This window comes from Phymastichus coffea, unplaced genomic scaffold (assembly GCF_024137745.1).
Source record: "Phymastichus coffea isolate CEN01 unplaced genomic scaffold, Cenicafe_Pcof_1.1 PCOF00007, whole genome shotgun sequence".
Lineage (NCBI taxonomy): Eukaryota > Metazoa > Arthropoda > Insecta > Hymenoptera > Eulophidae > Phymastichus > Phymastichus coffea.
The window spans coordinates 9,239,152-9,259,471 of record NW_026706818.1 but is presented as its reverse complement, the minus strand read 5'-3'; the positions used below and the strand labels follow the sequence as shown (position 1 = coordinate 9,259,471).

The following is a 20,320-nucleotide window of genomic DNA, read 5'->3' as shown; positions in this document are numbered from 1 at the left end:
CCAAATAATTTTCTCTGGCGTTTGCAACATATGTGGCATAACATTCGTCTTATTTTCTGTTGTCGACATCATGAGCTGCGTATTGATGAAACTAGTCGTTGTCATAGTTTGAGCCATATTTGTTGTCGTTAGAATTGTTGCATTCGTCACAGATTCTCTGATTATTATTCCTGATGTATTCGAAGCTGGTGTTAACGACATGTCTTGTTGTTGTGTATCCTGTTCGTTGTTTGTTTCTTCTGTTTTGTCCAATTCTTCGTTGATTTCTTGCTGTATTATTTCTACAAAATCGTCGCGTATCGGTTTTGGGATGACATTTGATTGTATCAATGGCATACATAAATTATCGCGTCTTTCTTTCGCTTGAAGCAACAAATTATCGATTGTCTCAACAAAATCTTGCGCGGTATAATCGCCTTGTAACCGTCTATATAATTTATTAGCACGTTCGTACATTGAGCCATCATTGTTTAGCTCAACGTCGTTTAAGAGTGAATTTAATGTATCACTAGGTAGTGTTTTAATCCATCTTGATAATTTTCTTTTATTTGCTTTCTTCTTTTTAAGATTATTATTTTATTTATCCTAATATATTATTATTATATTTTAGTTTGGCGTTGTACGACGGTATCGGTATATATAATAATATATCATAAAAGAAAATGTTATTAAATAATAGGGCGCTTCGTAAAATGTATGATTATATAGATAGGTTATATTACAACCAAAATCAATTTATCGGGAATTGATATTCATACACAAATAGTTGTTTTGTGATTTTCGCTTATACGTTGTAATGGGGTTCTGACTACCTCGTGGAGGGTGATGCTAGGTAGCTACTCGACTTGCGGGTAACTCGTTATGGGGGTCTCGCAGGACTCAGCCCAGTGGCTCAGCTACGCCCCTTGAAGGCATCCTTGCCTTCGGCCCGCGGAGAGCGTCGTAGGTGAGGTAGCAGCGGGCCGTGCGAGCCAGCGCGCGCGTAGCACGGGAGAGGGAAATGCCGAGAGGAAAGACACAGTGGTTAGCAGAAAGAGTGTTTACTAAAACGAAGGTAACAATGGAAGCATACAAGTAGCATTCGCAGTGAGAGAGGCAAGTAAGAACCAAGCGAGAGAGAGAGAGTCTTATGATCCACCGGGCACTTACATGACGGTTTCGCAGTAGCCTCGGATTTACTCCTGACATGCGCAGGTGTTCGGCCACGAGGCAGCTCTTTCAGGCTGATCGGCGATTATCTGCACGCACGCACGCACGCACGCAGAATGCTTTTGATGTCTTAGTCTTTCACCCACTCGCACGCACTCTGCACTCTCGGCCTTTATCGGCGAAAATACTAGCTGCGTAGCACAAGGTACTTATTCGTCGCGCGGCGATAGCCGGGCTTGCTTTCGTCGCAAAGGCGGGCAGCGGATTGTCCGTCGCACGCGGAAGGGGTCCCCCTCTCTCCCGTCGGCTATTCGGCAGCGGCGCGTCTCAGCCAATTAGGCAAACGTGCGCGACACTCAAGCGTCCACGCACTCACGCATACAGACGGATCTCTCTCTCTCTGCTTGGTGCTATCTTACTTACCTCGTGCCGCATCCACAGCTGCGGTCAGACAGGAAGATTACATAAGGAAAATACATAAGTTGTTAATAAATTATGATTGGTTTAAGGGGAGAGAGAGACATAACGAGACTCAGCTCGTTATATTCCCCTTCTCCAGACGCTGGTAGCGAGGTTGGTACCAGCTCGACCCACTATCTCTCTCGACCAGGGAATAAATACAACCAATATGTGGAAGAATACATTTTTAATGGGAAGATAGAACAGATTACAAAATGAGAGTACAACACTTGAGGAAAGGTAGCTTCGAGGCCTTGTCTCTCTTTATAATTTTAAACAAACAAGAGTGAATCTCCAGAAACGAAAAGGGGCGTCGGTGCCGATACAAACAAAAAAAAACACAATCCAGCCTCGGGATGCTCCGAAGCGATGGTGAAGAGAGGGGGGGGCTGGAGCGACGAGGATGCCGACGGGCCGGCGGGTCAGCGGGCGAATCGCGCTGTCGTTCCTCAGTCCCTGGTGGAGCTTCCGCGCCGTCCTGGGGTCGGTACCGGGCTGAAGGCCTCCGGGTACTCATATTTCGGGTACTTCCCGTTCCGGAACAGCTGGTGCAGGGCATAGTTGGGGCAGTTGTCCGTTCTTGATACCTGGGTCAGGTTGCATACCCAGCAATACCTCTTATAGTGGAGGTCGACTCTTGGGCCGTCAAATCGGCCGCACGGCACGGTGGCTCCCTGTACTGCAGTGCAGTTGGCCCTGGCCCGCGGCGAGGCAGCTCCGCCGAAAGCAGCCTCGGGGCGTTTTGACGCTCCTGCTCCACAGCGGACAGTTCTGCTCGGAGGGCCTCCAGCTCTTGGAGCTTTTGCCGCTGAAAAGCCCATTAGGTCTGCCCTGGTTTTGTCGGCCTCTTCGTTGGCCACGAATTGGGTCTCTGCGGCGTCCAGGTAGTCGCGCAGCTTGGTGGCTCTCTTGACCCGTTCCAGTAACTTCTGGGGCACCAAGATTCTAGCACGAGCATTGGGGTTGTCGGCGAAGGCCAATACCTCCCAGTAGGCCTGTTGTTCCTCTTTAACAGCCTGCTGGCGAGTCTTGCGCCACTGCCTAGCCCGGCTTTCAAGCTGTGCCCACTGGGTCTCCAACGGGAGGTCTGAGGGTCCTGAGTCCTTAACCCGCGAGGGCTTGGCGGGTGGCGCCGTAATGGCTGGCAGTGCCGGCGGGTACCTACTGGCTTCGATTGGGGCGTCATCTGGTCGTCCCAACGGGAGCACGTCTGACGCTGTGCGGGCTGCGGTCTGAGCGGCATTTGAGGCCGTCAGTGCTGGGAGGGTAGCAGATGGTGGCTGCGCAGCGATGTGGAGGAGGCTGGTCTCCCCCAGCAGCTCCGTCAGGCTCACTCCCGATGGGCTGGGAGGAACAAGATTACATTGTGTGCCTCCAGGATCTGGCGGATAAGTTGCTGCATCCTGCACAGCTCTTCCACGGGCACGTCGAGCTTGACCGTTTTGTCGGCCCTCGCTGGCAGCATTCTCGTAGAGTTCTGGGGTTATATGAGCAAGGTTACATGAGGAGCGATACTCGAAGTGAGTTGTTGTCCAAGCGGGTTAGCAGCAGAAAGGCGAGTGAGATAAGCGGCTGGTTAGCAAAGCAAAACGGAGGAAGGGAGGAGCAAAAATGAGAAAGGAGGCAATCAAGGAAGGTAAGGGCAGCGAAAGAATGCTGGTTAAGCGCGCGGTCCGCCCGCTCGGGTGTTTCTTGAGCGCAGGCGTCTCGGTGACGTATCTGCCGGCGGCGGAGCGCTCTTTTTCGAGCCGGGCGGCCTACCTCTTTTCCGAGGGGCCGGCTCCTCCGGCGTTGGCTCCAGCTTGGTGGCGTTCTGGCTGTACGGCGGTTGAGACGGCGTTTCGCGCGCGGGGGTCTGATCACCCGAAAGCTTTGGTTCGTCGCTATCACGAGTCATTTCCTGCTCCCCGTCCGAGGATAGTTGGTCTTCACACCAGCTCTTCTCCGGGAACTGCTCCGCATCGTGGCAAGGTTTCAGGTCGCACACAGCCACTTTACCTATGTCGACTCCGCTTTCGTTTTGGAGCTGGTAAGAATTCGAGCCTAATCGGGCGGTGACAACAAACGGTCCCGCATACTTGGGACAAAGCTTCGCGGCGATGGCCCGGGCAGCTGAGGAAAGCACGCGATTTTTCGCCCTTGTCGCCAACGTCATAGTTAACGTCGCGGTGTCCCTTGTTATAGTATTTTTCTTGGCGGGCTTGTGCGGTTTGGGAGTTTTCTGAGGCATACGCGTGGAGCTTGTCGAGATTTCCCATCTTTGCCTGCCAGCTTCCGAGAGCGGCGGCCTCCTGTCTCCGTGTGGCCTCGAGCGTTTCTTCGCGTCTCGTCGTGTGGGGTGGCTCTGGGTTCCGCTCGTAATTCAGAAACGCCGGGCTTGAGCGGATTGCCTCGTGAATGGCCGTATTGTACGCGAAAGCGAATTCCGCGATATGTTCGTCCCACTTAGTGTGTTTTTCTTGAATAAACGCTGCCATCATCGTCTTTACGGTCCGGTTCACGCGCTCCGTTGGATTAGACTTCGGAGAGTAGGGCGCACATGTCGCATGATAAACGCCTTCGGAGTCCAGGAAGTCATCCACGAGTTTGTTCTTGAAGGGCGTGCCATTATCCAACAAGAATTTCTCGGGGGCGCCAAATCACAAGAAAACTCGTTGATTCAGCTCTCTCTTGATGGTCTTGCCGTTCGCCTTTCATATGGGAATGCACTCGATCCACCGAGTGAACATGTCCATGAAAATCAGCAGGTACTCATGGCCTTGTGGCGATTTCGGGAACGGACCCATCGAGTCTCCGCAAACTATTTCCCATGGTCGTGAAACTACATATTTTCCCATTAGTCCCGCCGGAGCCACCTGTTCGACTTTCACCTGTTGGCATACGTGACAGTTACGTACGAAATGAGGCACATGCCTATAAATGTTTGGCTAGTAATAGCGCAGGATTGCCCTCTGATGAGTCTTGTAACGGCCGAGATGTCCCGCCGTCGGCTCATCGTGGCATTCTGCGAGGACTAGTCCACGTCGCTCCTGCGGTACCACTAGCTTCCAAGCATCGTCGTCTCGTCCCATTGCGTCGTCAATGACCGGGTCGGGGCGACACACGTACAGGCGTCCCCCAACGACCTTCCAATACGGGTGGGCCCTTGGATCAGCCAGGACCTTCTTAATCTTATTCCGGTACCAAGGGTCCTTTGTGCCTTCGCCAACGCTGAGAGAAGCTGTGGCGGCGATCTCGTCTTCGTCTGTCTCGTACATGCGGGAAAGCGCGTCCGGCACTACGTTATCCTTGCCGCTCCGATGTCGAAGTCGTAGACTTGCAGACGCAAGGACCAGCGACCTAACTTTCCGTTGGGACTCCGCAAGTTTCACAGCCACACCAGGCTGTGGTGATCTGTCGCCACTGTAAAATGGTAACCCTCGATGTAAGGTCGAAACTTCTCGATCGACCAAATTACAGCGAGGCACTCTCTCTCTGTCACTGACAACCTTCGCTCTGGAGCAGTCAAAGCTCGACTCGCGAAACAGAGTGCGCGGTCCGCTCCCTCGACGTGTTGTAAGAGAACACTGCCCAGTCCCGTGTCGCTAGCATCGCATTCAACCATGAATGGAGCGGAGAAGTCAAGCCTTGAGAGCACCGGTGCGGAGGCCAGCAAAGCTTTCACCTGCTCAAAAGCTGTCTCCTGCTTTTCTGTCCACGCGTACTTGCAATCTTTGCGGGTGAGTGCGGTGAGCGGCTCACTCAGGGAAGCGTAGCCCTCGAGGAACTTCCTGTACCAAGAGGCAATCCCTAGGAAACGTCTCAGTTACTATTCTGTACTATTGACATTTATTCTGAAGCTATAGCGTCTTAAATCAGATATATTCAATTATTTAAGTCTCCTCAAACATAAACAACTTTTAATTTAACTTTATTCGAAAAACACCAAACTAAGTATAGTAAAATTGCAAAAACTGAAATCCCATAAATTATTCTTTCTCTTAAGCTAATATTATTTTATTTAAAACTAACATAAGTGTAAAGAAATTAAACCGAACATAGATGATGAAATATTATACATCCATTGTGATTGTGAAAATCATCAATCCACTAGGGCAGCTCGCGAGTAACGGCACAAATTATTTAAAAAGAGAAAGTCGGGAAGCGCGAACGTTCCCGCGACTAAATGACGCACCGAGTAAAGGCGTCAAATGTAAGAAGCAGGATTCAGGATCAGGAGTGACTCAAGCGACAACGAGTGTCACAGCAGCGTTATTTTAAGATCGGTATACTTGTATACTTGTACCGAAGCTGCCGAGAGCAAGGAACCGCGTAGTTAACCGATCCTGTGAGAAAGATTGAAAGACGCACGTAAACTGCTATTTCGATAACATTTCAGCATCTGATGTCTGGTTTACTTGGGACGTAAGACTACTAAATTATTTACAAATTTGGCTAAATGTATTCATAATTTGAAAAAAAGGAATGGTATATAATAAATATTAAATAAAGCAGAATACAAAATACAGAAATTACAAGCGATATCCAATTTTGTTGAATAGATCAAATTAGAGATTTCCTGAACAGGACCAAACAATGTTTATAATTCGGATTATTCAAGATTTGATCATGAATTCAACGCTGATCGTTCATTCGCTATTATAGTTACTTTAAAAGTTTAATATATTTATCAATCTCTGAATTCACAAATCATTTCTGCCAATGGTACTCTAAAATTACCTTTACAGATAATTTTGCAAGAAAGTAACAGCGAAATTAGTCCGATTGTAGAAAAAACAATGTATAAAATTGAATATATTGTTGCATATACTTCGAATTGAGGAAAATTAACATCAAAGTTAAATAGTGGTCTGGGCACAAGAGGTCTTGCTTCTCAGGTTTTTCCCATGTGGCAGGAGGCCAAAGACTCTGAAGAAGAATTGGATTAGCACGAGAAAGATCTCCATCTTTCCTCGTTTAGTGAAGAGATGGCTTCGAAAAGGATCGATTAATCGAGACAGGACAATTTTCTGATTGACAAGTCTTCGGTACCCATGAAAAACCGTCCGCCAGAGAAGTATCAGTCTAGAAGGCCCTGTAAAGGGCAGGTTTGTATATAACGGAATAGAGTGGTTCTAAGAAGGACCGTTTGATTTGACTCGGAAAATAATTTAAGTCGCAGAATTTATGCTGATAAATCTCTTTATTTTCGACTTAGGTAAAACCAAGGTTGGTAGACGTCTTGCGAGAGGTTTCGTCCACAAGCATTAGAAGTTGACTGACTGAATAACTTCAGAAATTGTGCCTTATAATAAACCCCCGGTTAAAACTTCAGCTCACCAATCAGCGCGTGACTGGATCGTGGATACTAACTTCCGACATTCAACTGTGTAGAAGGAATCAAGTAATAGGGAAAAAGGAAAAAAGAAGAACATAAAAAGATGATGGAGAGAAAGTAGAGGGTTAGGGTAGTGTTAGAAGGATTCTTTTCATAGCATACAAGGCAGAGTACATACGCTTGCATTTTTATTCTCAGGGGAAAAAAGAGGAACATGAAAAGATGATAGAGAGAAAATAGAGGGTTAGGGTAGTGTTAGAAGGATTCTTTTCATGGCATACGAGGCAGAATGCATGCGCTTGCATTCTTATTCTCAGGGTAGCGCATGAGATTTTGAAAAATTTCAATGTTAGAATATTTTGCTAGTTATTCTCCGAAACAACGCAAATAATGCTTTTAATTGCATATTTTAACAAAATTAAATTTTCTAACTTGGCTGTTAAAAGATAACGTCCTTAATATGAAAGTTATGTTATATGTAAAAAATTGTTGCGTTTATTTCATTAATACCACTTTTTCTCAGGTTGATATTCTCAACGAGTATTCATAATAAAATTGAAAGAATCCATCCATTGCTACAATAGTGTATTGTATTTGTCATAAATATTTTTTTATCGATCTGATAACTATTTTTTTAAAGATAAAACGAATGAAAATCTAAATTATTTATGAAATCTATAATATAAAATTCAGAGAGTATCAGAAAATAAAATAATTTCAAGCTGGTTTCATTAAAGAAGAATTTTCTAATAAATATGTAAAAAAATGCGTTTATATTAACATTACTCAAAGCAAAATAACTAATTTTTCTGTATGTATAAATAAATAATTATCAATATTTTTTTAGACCAAAGTATTTGATTCAAGAAAAGCGAACTGGATATCGAGTTGCTATGCATCTCACCATACAAAATTTTGATGAAAATGATGTTGGAAGTTACAGCTGTATTTCTAGTAACAGCTTGGGAAAAGTGGAAGGCGTATCTCGATTATATCGTGAGTATTATTTAGCCAATAAACACAACACAGGATGATTTATTATCATTATTTTCCATTTATTTCATTGTTATATTTTAGCATTATATCGAACATGATTATATCGTTGAATTAATTATGTCAAACTTTTGATTCTGAGCTAACTTACATTTGTAGAGTTGAAATACTTGTTTGCTAGTAATATTATGAGATAAGTATATAAAAAAAATAATTTGATACTGTATTGAACTACAAACAAGATAAATAAAAAGATCGCCATTTTACTCAAGATATTACAAGCTAAAATATGTATAACTGTTACTTTTAACATATATCTTACGAAGATTTTACGTATTAACTTACTTCTTCGCTCGTTGGAGAAGTAACCGCAATGTGATATAACCCCCTCCAAATTTGGTAACCTTGCTTAACAAAAAATGAATTTTTTGACGAACCGACTGTCATCAGTGATCGTCGTTAATGTCATTTCTTTCACAGACTCTGGATCATTCACTTTTAGTCTCTGCATTTAATTCAAATATCAGATGGAATCAAATACTAGTAACATTGTTGAAATCGAAACTACCTACCCTAAAGCATATTACGCTGAAGCGTATCTTTCACCAAACTCTAGCAACATTAAATAATCAATATGACAAAAATGTTTAAACAGTAACAAGCTCCAGGTAATGCAGATAATGTGATCATCCAACTGATAGATCTCATACAATTGGGTCACGTGAGTTGATATAAGACAATTTAAGTACTTCAATTGAAAATTTTAGAAGAATCAGAAGAAAGAGAGAGAGAGAGATAGAGAGAGAGAGAGAGAGAGAGAGAGAGTAGAGTAAAGTCGAATAAGCTTTATTTAGCCTTGGATTTAAAGAAGCAATCAGATCGGTAGAATAAATTTGATGATCGCTAGAAAATTAATTAATCGCATGACATAGAAAGAGTACCGCTTTAATGGGTTAAATTCAATTAACAAGTAAAGTAATATAAATAATAAATTGCAGCTGAACTTAATCAAGCAAATGTGCCATATTACAATATAGAGTTATTAAGAAGAAGACTTGGTGTAGGCATAGTTAGGAGAGCTTGCTGGCATGTCTTATAAAATAACACAGAATACTTGAAACTAAAGGGCTTAAAACCTCAAAACTGAAGACCTAGCTGCTACAATGGTTTGTAGGTCGGCGAATTTTACAATAATTCTATTTTCATCATAGGTACTTTTGATTTGGGAAAATCCCAAGGAAGGCCTGAGCAAGTTTAAAAATTTAATTTCCTGAGAATAGGGAAATATTGTAGTTGAGGTAGTGGCCTGGAGTTAGGAGATATTCTGTAGTTGTGGTAAAACGTACTACTAACGTAAAAAGGAAGATGGACAGTTGGCAAGAGGAAAACAGGAGCGGAGTTTGTAAGGTTCTCTGTCTCTATTCGAGTATGAAATTGTTCAAGTAACCTAAAAAGAGAAAAAAAGCCAGCGTTTGAGTTCTTGTATCCTTTCAGCTCTAAAATCAGTGACTAAGAGCTGATAAAGGAGGTTCATACCATTTATAGCAGCAAAGTGTTTTCATGCTTCAGTTCTTAGAGCACTATAATGTAAGGCCATAGGTGGATTTCTGGTCGATTGTCTGCAGGAATGTTGAATTTGGAAATAAAGATAAGTAGTGAGGTAGTGCGGATACTTGGTGCATACTGTTTTATAAGTAAGTAGAGCAAGAACAATATTTCTCTAGGATTGAAGGGAAAGCTACTCTAGGCTTAATCTATGGAAAGAGATGTGAGTTTTTATATTTTCTGTAGGAATGAAGGGGATGTTGGCTTATTACGAAGCATTATACGCATGCATTGTAAGCTAATTGGAGGATTGATAATCTTGTTTTATCAAGGTAAGAAAAGTCTATTGAAGCGTAGAAGAAATGGAGCAAGACAAGCGTTTCGACAAGGTTTTTCTTAGCGGCAATGGTGTTAAGAAAAGCCAATTAAATAATTAGCTTTTTTATGGAATTTAAGAGTGTTCAATACAAGGTTACTTTCTTTATGATATCTGATACATGGAGTTTCCATTGGAGGGATAATGATATAGTGACTCCAAGGCTCTTGATAACTTGGGGATTTCAGTGTTATTTACTTCAATTTTCGGTATAAAATCAAAGGATAGTGAAGAGATGTAGAGCTCGCTAATATAACGGGGTTTTGACCCAGCGCGGGTCGCTCGTTATATAATTTACGAGGGAGTTAGAAACAGCTCGGAGTGAGCCTCGTAATAGGCTGCGCAAAGCCTAACCCAGCAGCAACAGGAACGGCGTGGTACAGCGTCTGTTGCCTTAGCCCGCAGAGAACGTCGTGTAGTCCTATGGGCGCTTTTGAGCGATCACGAACTTCAGGGGCGAGAGCCGGACGGAAGGGGATTGATTACGATAGGTAAAGAAAGCACAGAGAAAGAGAGCAGATATACAAAAGCATTGAGTTTACTACAGAGAAAGGTACAGAGCAAGGACGCAGCGTATGCGGGAAAGAGAGCGGCGAAAAGCTAGCGAGAGAGACTACTTTACATTCGAGATGGTACTTACAATGATGTCTCGGCGTTAGCCCTGCAGACGGTATCCTCAGCCTCGCACGTGGCTCTAGAGGACGCACAGTGTGCAGCTCGGGTGCAGTCGAGAGGCGGGCGGTCTTAAAGGCTCGCACGCGTGGTCGCAGAAACTAGCCTACCAAAGGCGCTAGGGGCAATCTCAGCACCGAAGCCTCACACCGAGTGGATATTCGCGTACTCGCAGGAAACCGAAAAGTCAGTCACGAAAAGTCGGTCACGAAAAGTCGATCACGAAAAGTCGGATAGCAAAAGATCGCAAGCACGTGTATAGCCGCTCGTCACACGTCCACGTGCTTCGAAGTCGCCGGTACAAGAGTGAGTCCTTTCGCGGGGCTTTCTCCTGCCCCACTGCCGTTTTCGCGCGCGTCGCGCCGGCTTCCCGAATTCTCTCTCTCTAGCTCGCCCTCTATTAGCGCTCTCTCTGACTTACCTTTGGCTGCCATACATGTGAAATAAATACATGATAAGTATACATATACATATGAGGATAATTATAGTTATGTATAGAGAGAGAAACATAACGAGGGTCTAGCCACTCGTTATATGCCCCTCCCCCAGAACTGGGCAGCAAGGCGTACTAGGTCAATAAACCTGTCTCTCTCCATCAAGTAAAAAAAATTAATGGATAAAAAAAAATCAAAACATCGTAGTGTTAGAAAAATATTTTTTTTCAACATTTTATACACTTGAAGCTTTGGGTGGAATGTAGCTTATCGCGACTCTCTCTACTCGCGCGGATCGCAAATCTTATAAGGTAACATGTGATAAAAAAAAACAAGAAGAGAAAAAAAAACGTGGGCGTTAATGCCTGATTCTTGGGGTGGGGGAGAACCTTCGAGAGCGAGGTCGCGAGGATGGTCGTAGCACCTAGGTCCAGACCTAGTGCCTGGTCACGCCTCGTCTGTCACCGGCGTCCGCGTAGGTGGCCGACGACTCATCCTTATCCCGGAGGAAGGTTGCCCTGCGTCGGCGCATTTCGACCGTGCTATATGATTACGGCTGCTGTCCGCCGCTCCTTCAAAGCTCATGCCTCGACCAATTCGGGCAGTCGGAGGTTCGCGGCACTCCCGTAAGGCCGCAAGTGGAGCAAGCCCGCTTGCCGAAGATGTCAGGACGGGGACCGGCCCAGCGGTTGCACGGCTCGTCTCCTGCGGCTCCTTGCAGGGCAAAGAAGCCTGGCGTGCGGCGCGTCCGGTCATTTGGGATGGCCTGGCTGGACACTCGACGAAAGTGGGACGTCGGCGGGTCGCCCAAGGCTGCAAGCTGCCGTTTCACCATTTCGAGGTGTTCTTGGACTCGACGTTGCTCCTCTTGCAAGCGTTGTCGCGTCTCCTCGCGTTGTTTGCGAGCCTCGCGTTTCCTCTGCCATTCGGAGATCATCTCCTCGCTGTAGGCCTTAAGCTCTATGGCCTCCTGTAGCTTGGTCGTGGAGGTTCCCGCGATGGCGATACCGCGGAACCCATGGCGGTTGATAAAGGCGAGCCCGTCTCGGTAGGCCTTTTCCTCCTCCTTTTCTGCGGCTAATCGCGCCTTTCTGCATGCGGTGAAATGGGCATGGAGGACCTTCCACTCCTCTTCGAGAGTGGAGGGTCCAGGGGTCGGATCTCTCTTGGCCTTGAGGCTCGTAGCGACGTCGCGTTCCTCGGGGCCGGAGTTGAAGCCGCCGGGAGAGCTGGGGTCGCCGTAGCCGCGTTGACGCAGGATTACCTCTAAGCGCTCTGCGGCTGCCAGAGCGGAACAGGGAGACGCGTTGGTGCGCTTTGGGCTGCGGTCCGGCGAATCCTCGTCTTTACGGCCCTCGCTATCCTCTGGCCGGCGTGGCCTGCGCAGCTTCCTCTGGGGGAAATCCATTGTGGTCTCCGCGGAGCTGGCGCCGCTGTCGTCGTCCGACGAGACCCGCGTCTCGCTGGCCGAGTCATCCCCTACCACGTTGGAGTAGGCAAGGGCTGGTGCGGGAGAAGCGTCCCTGCGCGTCGGCGGCGTGGTGTTTCGGCGGGACGCGTTGGCTACGGTAGACGTGAGTGCTTCGTGCAGCACCTCTTCTAGCCACTTCGCGATTGGAGCCATTTCGGCACTAGTCAGCATCCTCTATAGGGCGGAGCATACATAAGGTTAGGCAAAAGAACGAACTCAATTTGTTACATCGAACGATAGCGCCTACTGGGGAAGTAGGAAGCTTTGAACCAGTAGCAGAGTTTTAATAGCATAGAAGGTGAGATAAGCAGAAGAAAATGGGGAAACAAGCAAAGTTGTAAGGGGCTAGTATAAGACTTATATATATATAAGTCTTATACTAGCCCCTTACAACTTTGCTTGTTTCCCCATTTTCTTCTGCTATATATATATATATATATATAAGACGCAAGCGCCGAGGGGATACGTCAACGGGAGCATGCATTTTCTGCTTGCGAGGACGACCTCTTCTCCTTGGGGCGGTAGGTATTTCGCCTCGCACGAGGTCCTGCCATGGGCTTGTTGGGGCCTCTGGCCCTATAACTTCTGTGACCGACGCGTCGTCGTTCGAGGCATCGCGCTCGTCGCTTTCTTGCGTGCGATCGGGCGAGAAAATTTCTTTCAACGCCATCGTCTCGTCGTTTTTTGTCTTCTTCGAGGAGAGAACTGTCTGCTGCATCATCGGGGCACTGGGCTTCGTCGAATCACGGTTGCAAACGGCGACTTTACCAACGTCACGACCTTCTTCCTTCTGGAGTTGGTATGAGTTGGGACCGAGGCGTGCGGTAATGATGAACGGGCCCGCGAATTTCGGGCTGAGTTTCGCGGCTGTCTGGTTAGCGGCGGAGGATAGTACGTGATTCTACGCCCAAACTCTAGCACCGACATTATACTTATAGTACATCTCTTGTCTGTCTTGGGCTTTCCGCGAGTGTTGCAGGGCCACGGCTCGGAAGTCGTCAAGCTTGTCAATTCGAGCGTGCCAGTTGTTGATCGCGGCCGTCTCAAGGTTTCGAGCCACGACGCGTTCTTCTTCTCGCTTCTTCGAGTTTGGCAGCTCGGGATGTCGTCCGTAATTTAGAAAAGCGGGGCTCGTACGCACCGCTTCGTGTATTGCCGTGTTGTATGCAAACGCGAACTCTGCGATATGCGCGTCCCTCGTCGTGTGTTTTTCTTCGATAAACGCACGGATCATGGTTTTGATCGTGCGATTTACGCGTTCGGTCGGATTGCTCTTAAGCGAGTATGGGGCGCATGTCGCGTGTACCACGCCGAACGAGTCCAAAAAGTCGTCGACAACTGTGTTCTTGAACGGCGTACCGTTGTCAGACAAGAACTTTTTAGGGATTCCGAAACGCAGAAACACACGTTCCTTTAGCTGGCGTTGAATGATTTTCCCAGTAATCTTACGGAGAGGGACACATTCAATCCAACGAGTGAAGAGATCGAGAAAGATAAACAAATGCTCGTAGCCCTGCGTGGATCGCGGGAAAGGACCCATTGCTTCGCCGGACACGATTTCCCATGGTCGCGTGACGATGTGTCGTCCCATCAGCCCTGCTGGGGTGACTTGTAAGGCTTTGACCTGCTGGCAGATTTGGCAGTTCTTGACGGAGGCTCGCGCGCTTGTGGGTTTTGTAGCGCCCAAGGTGTCCAGCCGACGGCTCTACGTGGCATTCTGATAAGACCCGTGCTCGGTCTTCCTTCCGAATAACGAGCTTCCAAGCATCGTCATCGGTCCCGAAGAGGTCGTCGACGATGGGGGCAGGCTTATAAATATATAACCGGCCGCCTAAAACCTTCCAATAGAGATTATCTGTGGGCTGATCGAGGACCTCCTGCATCCTCTTGCGGTACCACGGGTCCTTTATGCTTTCTCCGAGTGTCAACGAAGCGGTTGCCGCGAGCTCGTCTTCGTCAGTCTCAAACATGCGTGAAAGCGCGTCAGGCACGACATTGTCCTTGCCCTTGCGGTGTATAATATCGAGATCATACGATTGCAACGCAAGGGACCAATGACCGAGCTTGCCGTTTGGGTGTTTCAAATTGGTGAGCCATTTGAGGCTGTGGTGGTCGGTTACGACTGTAAAGTGATAACCTTCCACGTAGGGTCGGAACTTCTCGATCGACCAAACGACGGCGAGGCACTCGCGCTCAGTGACCGACAAACGGCGTTCGCACGCCATCAGGGCGCGGCTCGCGAAGTACAGAACTCGGTCTTCGCCGTCGATACGCTGTAGCAAAACGCTTCCGAGGCCAGTATCGCTCGCGTCGCATTCGATGATGAACGGCGCCGCGAAATTGAGCCTGGCTAGGACAGGGGCCGTTGCCAAAAGGGCTTTGACTTGCTCGAAAGCTTGCCGCTGCACTTCCTGCCATTCGAACTTGGTGGCATCCTTGCAAGTGAGCGCGTTAAGCGGCTCACAAATCGTAGCGTAATCGTTGAAGAATTTCGATACCACGAGGCCATGCCCAGGAATTTGCGCAAAGCACGAAGATTTTTCGGGGCTGGGTACTCGAGTATCGGTGCAACTCGTTCTGGATCGGGGCGTGTGCCATCGCGATTTACCAACACGCCGAGATAACGCACCTCGGTCATGCAAATCCTAGACTTCTTGCGATTGATCGTAAGGCCAGCTTCATGTATTCTTCGTAGAATATGCGTGAGCCACCGGACATGCTCTGAGAACGTTTCAGTAGCGATGATCACGTCGTCAAGGTACGCGAAGGCATAAGGCTCCATCTCGGGTGAGATGAGCTTGTCGGCCAACATCTGAAATGTTGCCGGGGCACCAGCCAATCCGAAGGGTATTCGAACGAATTCGAATAGCCCGAGTCCCGGAACGGTGAAAGCAGTTATCGGAATGGCCCTCTCCGAAAGAGGGACCTGCCAAAATCCGCTCGCGAGGTCAATTGCGCTCACGAACTTGGCGTGTTGGAGCTTCCGTAATATCGCGTCCATAAAGGGCAACGGATATGCGCTCACGCAAGTAACGCTATTCACCTTTCGGTAGTCTACGCAAAATCGGTATTCGCCGTCAGGTTTCCGAATCATCATCATCGGGCTAGACCACTCGCTGCGGGACTTACGAATAATTCCCATCTGCAGCATTTTATGCACTTGTGCGTGCATTTCCTCCTCGATCTTATGCAACACCGGATAGTATTTCTGTTTCATTGGGCGCGCGCTGCCAATGTCGATGTCATGCTCGATCCAGCCGGTGCAGCCGAGCTGCTCGCAGGAAGGTTCGGGCAGGAGGTCATCCATCACTCGATCGATTTCTTGTCGCTGTTCCTTCGAGATATCTTCGATACCCAAGACCGCCAGCGACATCGCCTCGTCCGCACGAAGTGAGGAGACAATCGTCGGGACTTCCTAATTGCAACCTTTGATCCTTATCGTGTTGGTCTCGGGATCCAAACACGCGGAAAAGGCTCGAACGAAGTCGCTTCCGAGGGTGCACTGAGCATCAGCCTCGCTCAAGACGAGTACGTCGATCGAATGGGTAACACCGCCTATCGTAAAGGGTAATTGTACATTACCGATGATAGGGACATAATGACCATCGACTGCTTTCGCGCCGGGCCCGACATACATGTTGAATCTGAAGGGTAATAGGGCTCAGAACGGTGCGCGAGGCTTCAGTGTCGTACAGAGCCCTGCAAGTAAATTGACCGATGCTAAGCGTTAGTCACCATCTGGGGTACTTCTCTACCAACGCGCTCGCAGCAAAACTCTCGGAATGCATTGGCGCTTCTCCCGCGGGGGCATCTGTAGCGAAGGTCCGGGTCGCCATCGGAACGGTAGGGACCCCATCTACGCGTTCCTCTCCACGTTTTTCGGCGCCTCGATTTTTTGAGCACTCGGGACAGGTGGCTTTGGTGTACCCAGGCCAGCTGCAGTCCCAACAGAGTAATCTCTCAGCATCGAGGCCGGGAGGCTTGCTCTTGTTTTTGTCCGACTTGGGAGTGATGTCTTGGGCCCGACCGTTTTTTGCCGGGCGGCCACGGCCGTTTACCCCGCCCCGTCTACCCTCGCGTTAACGCGGGTAAGGCGGTGGTTTGTCATCCTTCGAGGAGCTGGTAGAGACAGACTCCTGTACAGCACTCTTATGGGGGGCTGGAAGCCCTTTCTTAGCCGCCGCCAGTTGCTGCCACTTTTTATCGAAAAACTTTTGGAAAGATTTCTCGAAGTCGACCTCGGAGAAAGGGGACTTTTCTACCACAGACGCGATGCTCGCTTTGGCCTTCGCCGGCGCTTTAACCCTAGGCTGGTATGCCGCGTCGTTAGCATGCTCTGTTCCGCGGAGGGGGGGCTTTCCAGTGCTCGTCGGACTCCACGATCTCTACTTCCATTGCTTTAGTTAACAACTGCGGTAACGACGTGAAATAGTTCTGAGTCTTTTTCAACTCTCTCTTCAATTTAGGCAACATATTATCGATTGCCAAATTGACCTGGTCTGCGATGCTCCACGGTCTTTCGAAGCGGCTAAAAATAGTATTCAGCGCTCGAGGTAATCACGGACCGGTTCATCGGGGCCCTGTGTCCGCAGGTGCGCTTCAACCAATAGGTTGCGGTTATACTTCCTAGATTTACTATAGGCGGATAGCGCGGCATCCCTGAACTACTCATATAACGCACACGTGGGCCGTAGCAAGCGGTACCATCGAAGCGCGGATCCGCGAAACAGGGTGGACAACGAGTCTAAAAGCTCGTCTTCCGCTATTCGGTCTAGGCAGCAGTTTTCCTCCACACGCTCCAAAAATTCCTCGATGCTGATGGTGCCGTCTCCCGCAAAAGAAATCTTCCATTTCCTGATGGTTTTCCCTAGATTCCTAGTTGAACGCATCGAGCGGGAGGTTGCGAGAAGTGGACTCGATCGCCAATTGGGGACACCGAAGCTCGAAGGCATTTGGGCTTGCGCGGCAGCCGTTTGCTGAGCGCCCGTCGCTTGTGAGAGCGGACGACTTGAAGGTGTGACGCCCCTTCCCTAGCTCAAGCTTGCGGGGATGTGAGGGATCGCGTTGGAAAACTCCGCTTCCGTTAATCGCGTGGCCGCTTGCATCCTGTCGGCCGGTCTCACTAGTGCGGCTGAATATACTGTTGGCCCTGTCGCGTATTGTGTCGTCTGCTACTTCGTTGTCGAGCAGAAGATTCGTACATGGGGATTTAGATTCGGACTGGCTACAGTCAGGTCAAAGTCCGGATCGATGAGTCTGTACGTATCGCGAAAGTTGACCGCTTTATCTGCGCGAGTCGCGTTAAACCGTGTGCACTCGTTTTGTCGTTGAACTGTTACTTCTGCTGCTTGTAGTCTGGCGAGGAGGTTATTGTTCGCGGTCTTCAGATCTTTATTTTGTCTTATCAGCTTGTCGTGTTCGTTCGACATGGCTTCTAAACAATTTTGAAGATCAAGAATTTGTTGAGCTTGTTTACGTTGCGCTATCACTGCTCGTTTTAGCTCCTCGGCTGCCAAACGTGGCATTTGTTTAGGTTCACCGCAAGGCAGATTAACCCATACGAGGTTTTCACGATAATTTATCGTATTTGGGGTGCCTGTTGTAGGTATCGATGCCTCGTGCGAGCATGTTGTGTTCGTGTCGGCGTGACGTGGTTCACTTGAGCCTACGTTTGCTATTGATACTGTGTACGGCGGTGTTGACTGCGATGTCGGCACGTGGGCGCTCGTAATTACCGCGAACGTCGGTGTATATGTGCGTACCGCGTCTCGCGTAAGTGTCTCGTGTGTATTAGCTGTCGTTGTGAGCGACATGTCGCCGTTGTTCGTTTCTTCTATTTCTTGATTATTTGTCATATCTTCTTCTATGTCTTGACTAACGGCGTTAACGAGGTCTTCACGCAATTCTTGCGGTAGCGCGTCTGATTTTATAAAAGTGAGACAAAGATTATTGCGCCGCGTTATCGTTTCGTGGTCCCACGCGTCTATAGTTTGTATGAAGTCTTTTTCTTCGTAGTCGCCTTGCAGTCGTCTATATAAACGGTTCGCGCGTTCATACATCGTGCTGTCTGCCACGAGTTCAAGATTTTCCAAAACGTTATCTATTCTATCACTTGGCAAACTTTTAGTCCATTCTTTAATGTGGTTGTCGATTTTTTCTTTTATATTGTTAGGTCGGTTATATCTGTTTCGGCCATTTTTAATTTTTTCTACAAAACTGATAACGAAAAACAATAGTTTTGGAATATCCTGAAATAGTGGATATTAATTGTAGGCCGCGTAACAATTTTTAAGCGAATACGCCCGATTGTTGCCAGCACGCACAGCGGAAAATAAATGTTGTTACGCTTGTACACATACGTTTCGAAATACGAAGAATTACAACTCTCACTCGCACGCTATGTTAAAATTTTAAGATGCTGAAAACCGAGCGCCTTGTTTTGGTCGTGCGCTACGACTAGCTTCTAAACGTAAACAATTCTCCCCTCGTCGCGCGCGTCGCATTCCTCGGCGGATTCCACGAACACGCGCTTTCGCTATACAATTATGATTCGAATTCCGTAGTTTTCGCAAAAGCTATCAAACCCATGTGTTGTTGGGCGCTATAATATAACGGAGTTATGACCCAGCGCGGGTTGCTCATTATATAATTTACGAGGGAGTTAGAAACAGCTCGGAGTGGGCCTCGTAATAGGCTGCGCAAAGCCTAACCCAGCAGCAACAGGAACGGCGTGGTACAGCGTCTGTTGCCTTAGCCCGCAGAGAGCGTCGTGTAGTCCTATGGGCGCTTTTGAGCGATCACGAAATTCAGGGGCGAGAGCCGGACGGAACGGGATTGATTACGATAGGTAAAGAAAGCACAGAGAAAGAGAGCAGATATACAAAAGCATTGAGTTTACTACAGAGAAAGGTACAGAGCTAGGACGCAACGTATGCGGGAAAGAGAGCGGCGAAAAGCTAGCGAGAGAGACTACTTTGCATTCGAGATGGTACTTACAATGATGTCTCGGCGTTAGCCCTGCAGATGGTATCCTCAGCCTCGCACGTGGCTCTAGAGGACGCGCAGTGTGCAGCTCGGGTGCAGTCGAGAGGCGGGCGGCCTTAAAGGCTCGCATGCGTGGTCGCAGAAACTAGCCTACCAAAGGCGCTAGGGGCAATCTCAGCACCGAAGCCTCACACCGAGTGGATACTCACGTACTCGTAGGAAACCGAAAAGTCAGTCACGAAAAGTCGGTCACGAAAAGTCGGTCACGAAAAGTCGGATAGCAAAAGATCGCAAGCACGTGTATAGCCGATCGTCACACGTCCACGTGCTTCGAAGTCGCCGGTACAAGAGTGAGTCCTTTCGCGGGGCTTTCTCCTGCCCCACTCCCGTTATCGCGCGCGTCGCGCCGGCTTCCCGAATTCTCTCTCTCTAGCTCGCCCTCTATTCGCGCTCTCTCTGACTTACCTTTGGCTGCCATCCATGTGAAATAAATACATGATAAGTATACATTTACATATGAGGATAATTATAATTATGTATAGAGAGAGAGACATAACGAGGGTCTAGCCACTTGTTATACTACCAATAAAAATTACCTTAGTTTTGGCAAGGTTAAGTTGAAGACCATTGTCCTGGGCCCAATTTGTAATTGATGGGGATCCAAATTAAACTTTTTCTAGTCCCGGGAGCAGCTGTAAAGGTCGGCAATGAAGATAAATTTGAGTGTTGTCAGCATAAATCAGATATTTGGAAAAGAATAGGACAGCTGGAAGATCATTCATAAAAATAGAGAAAACCAGTGGGCCAAGGACACTGCCCTGTGGGACTCCGATCTGAGTTTACAGCCATTGGAATATTAATCCAACCTAAACAGTAACAGTCTAAAACCTGTCTGTTAAATAACTATAAAACCTTTGGAG

The 20,320-nt window shown here is 47.8% G+C and overlaps 1 protein-coding gene across 1 annotated transcript in view; it reads left to right on the top strand.

Moving 5' to 3' along the window:
- LOC131668942 (lachesin-like) overlaps positions 1-20,320 on the top strand; it is a 944,221-nt gene that overhangs the window by 688,358 nt on the left and 235,543 nt on the right. Inside the window, exon 7 of the mRNA XM_058943448.1 lies at positions 7,773-7,921. Within this exon, the coding sequence (XP_058799431.1) occupies positions 7,773-7,921 (149 nt within the window). The remainder of the gene's footprint in view (positions 1-7,772; positions 7,922-20,320) is intronic.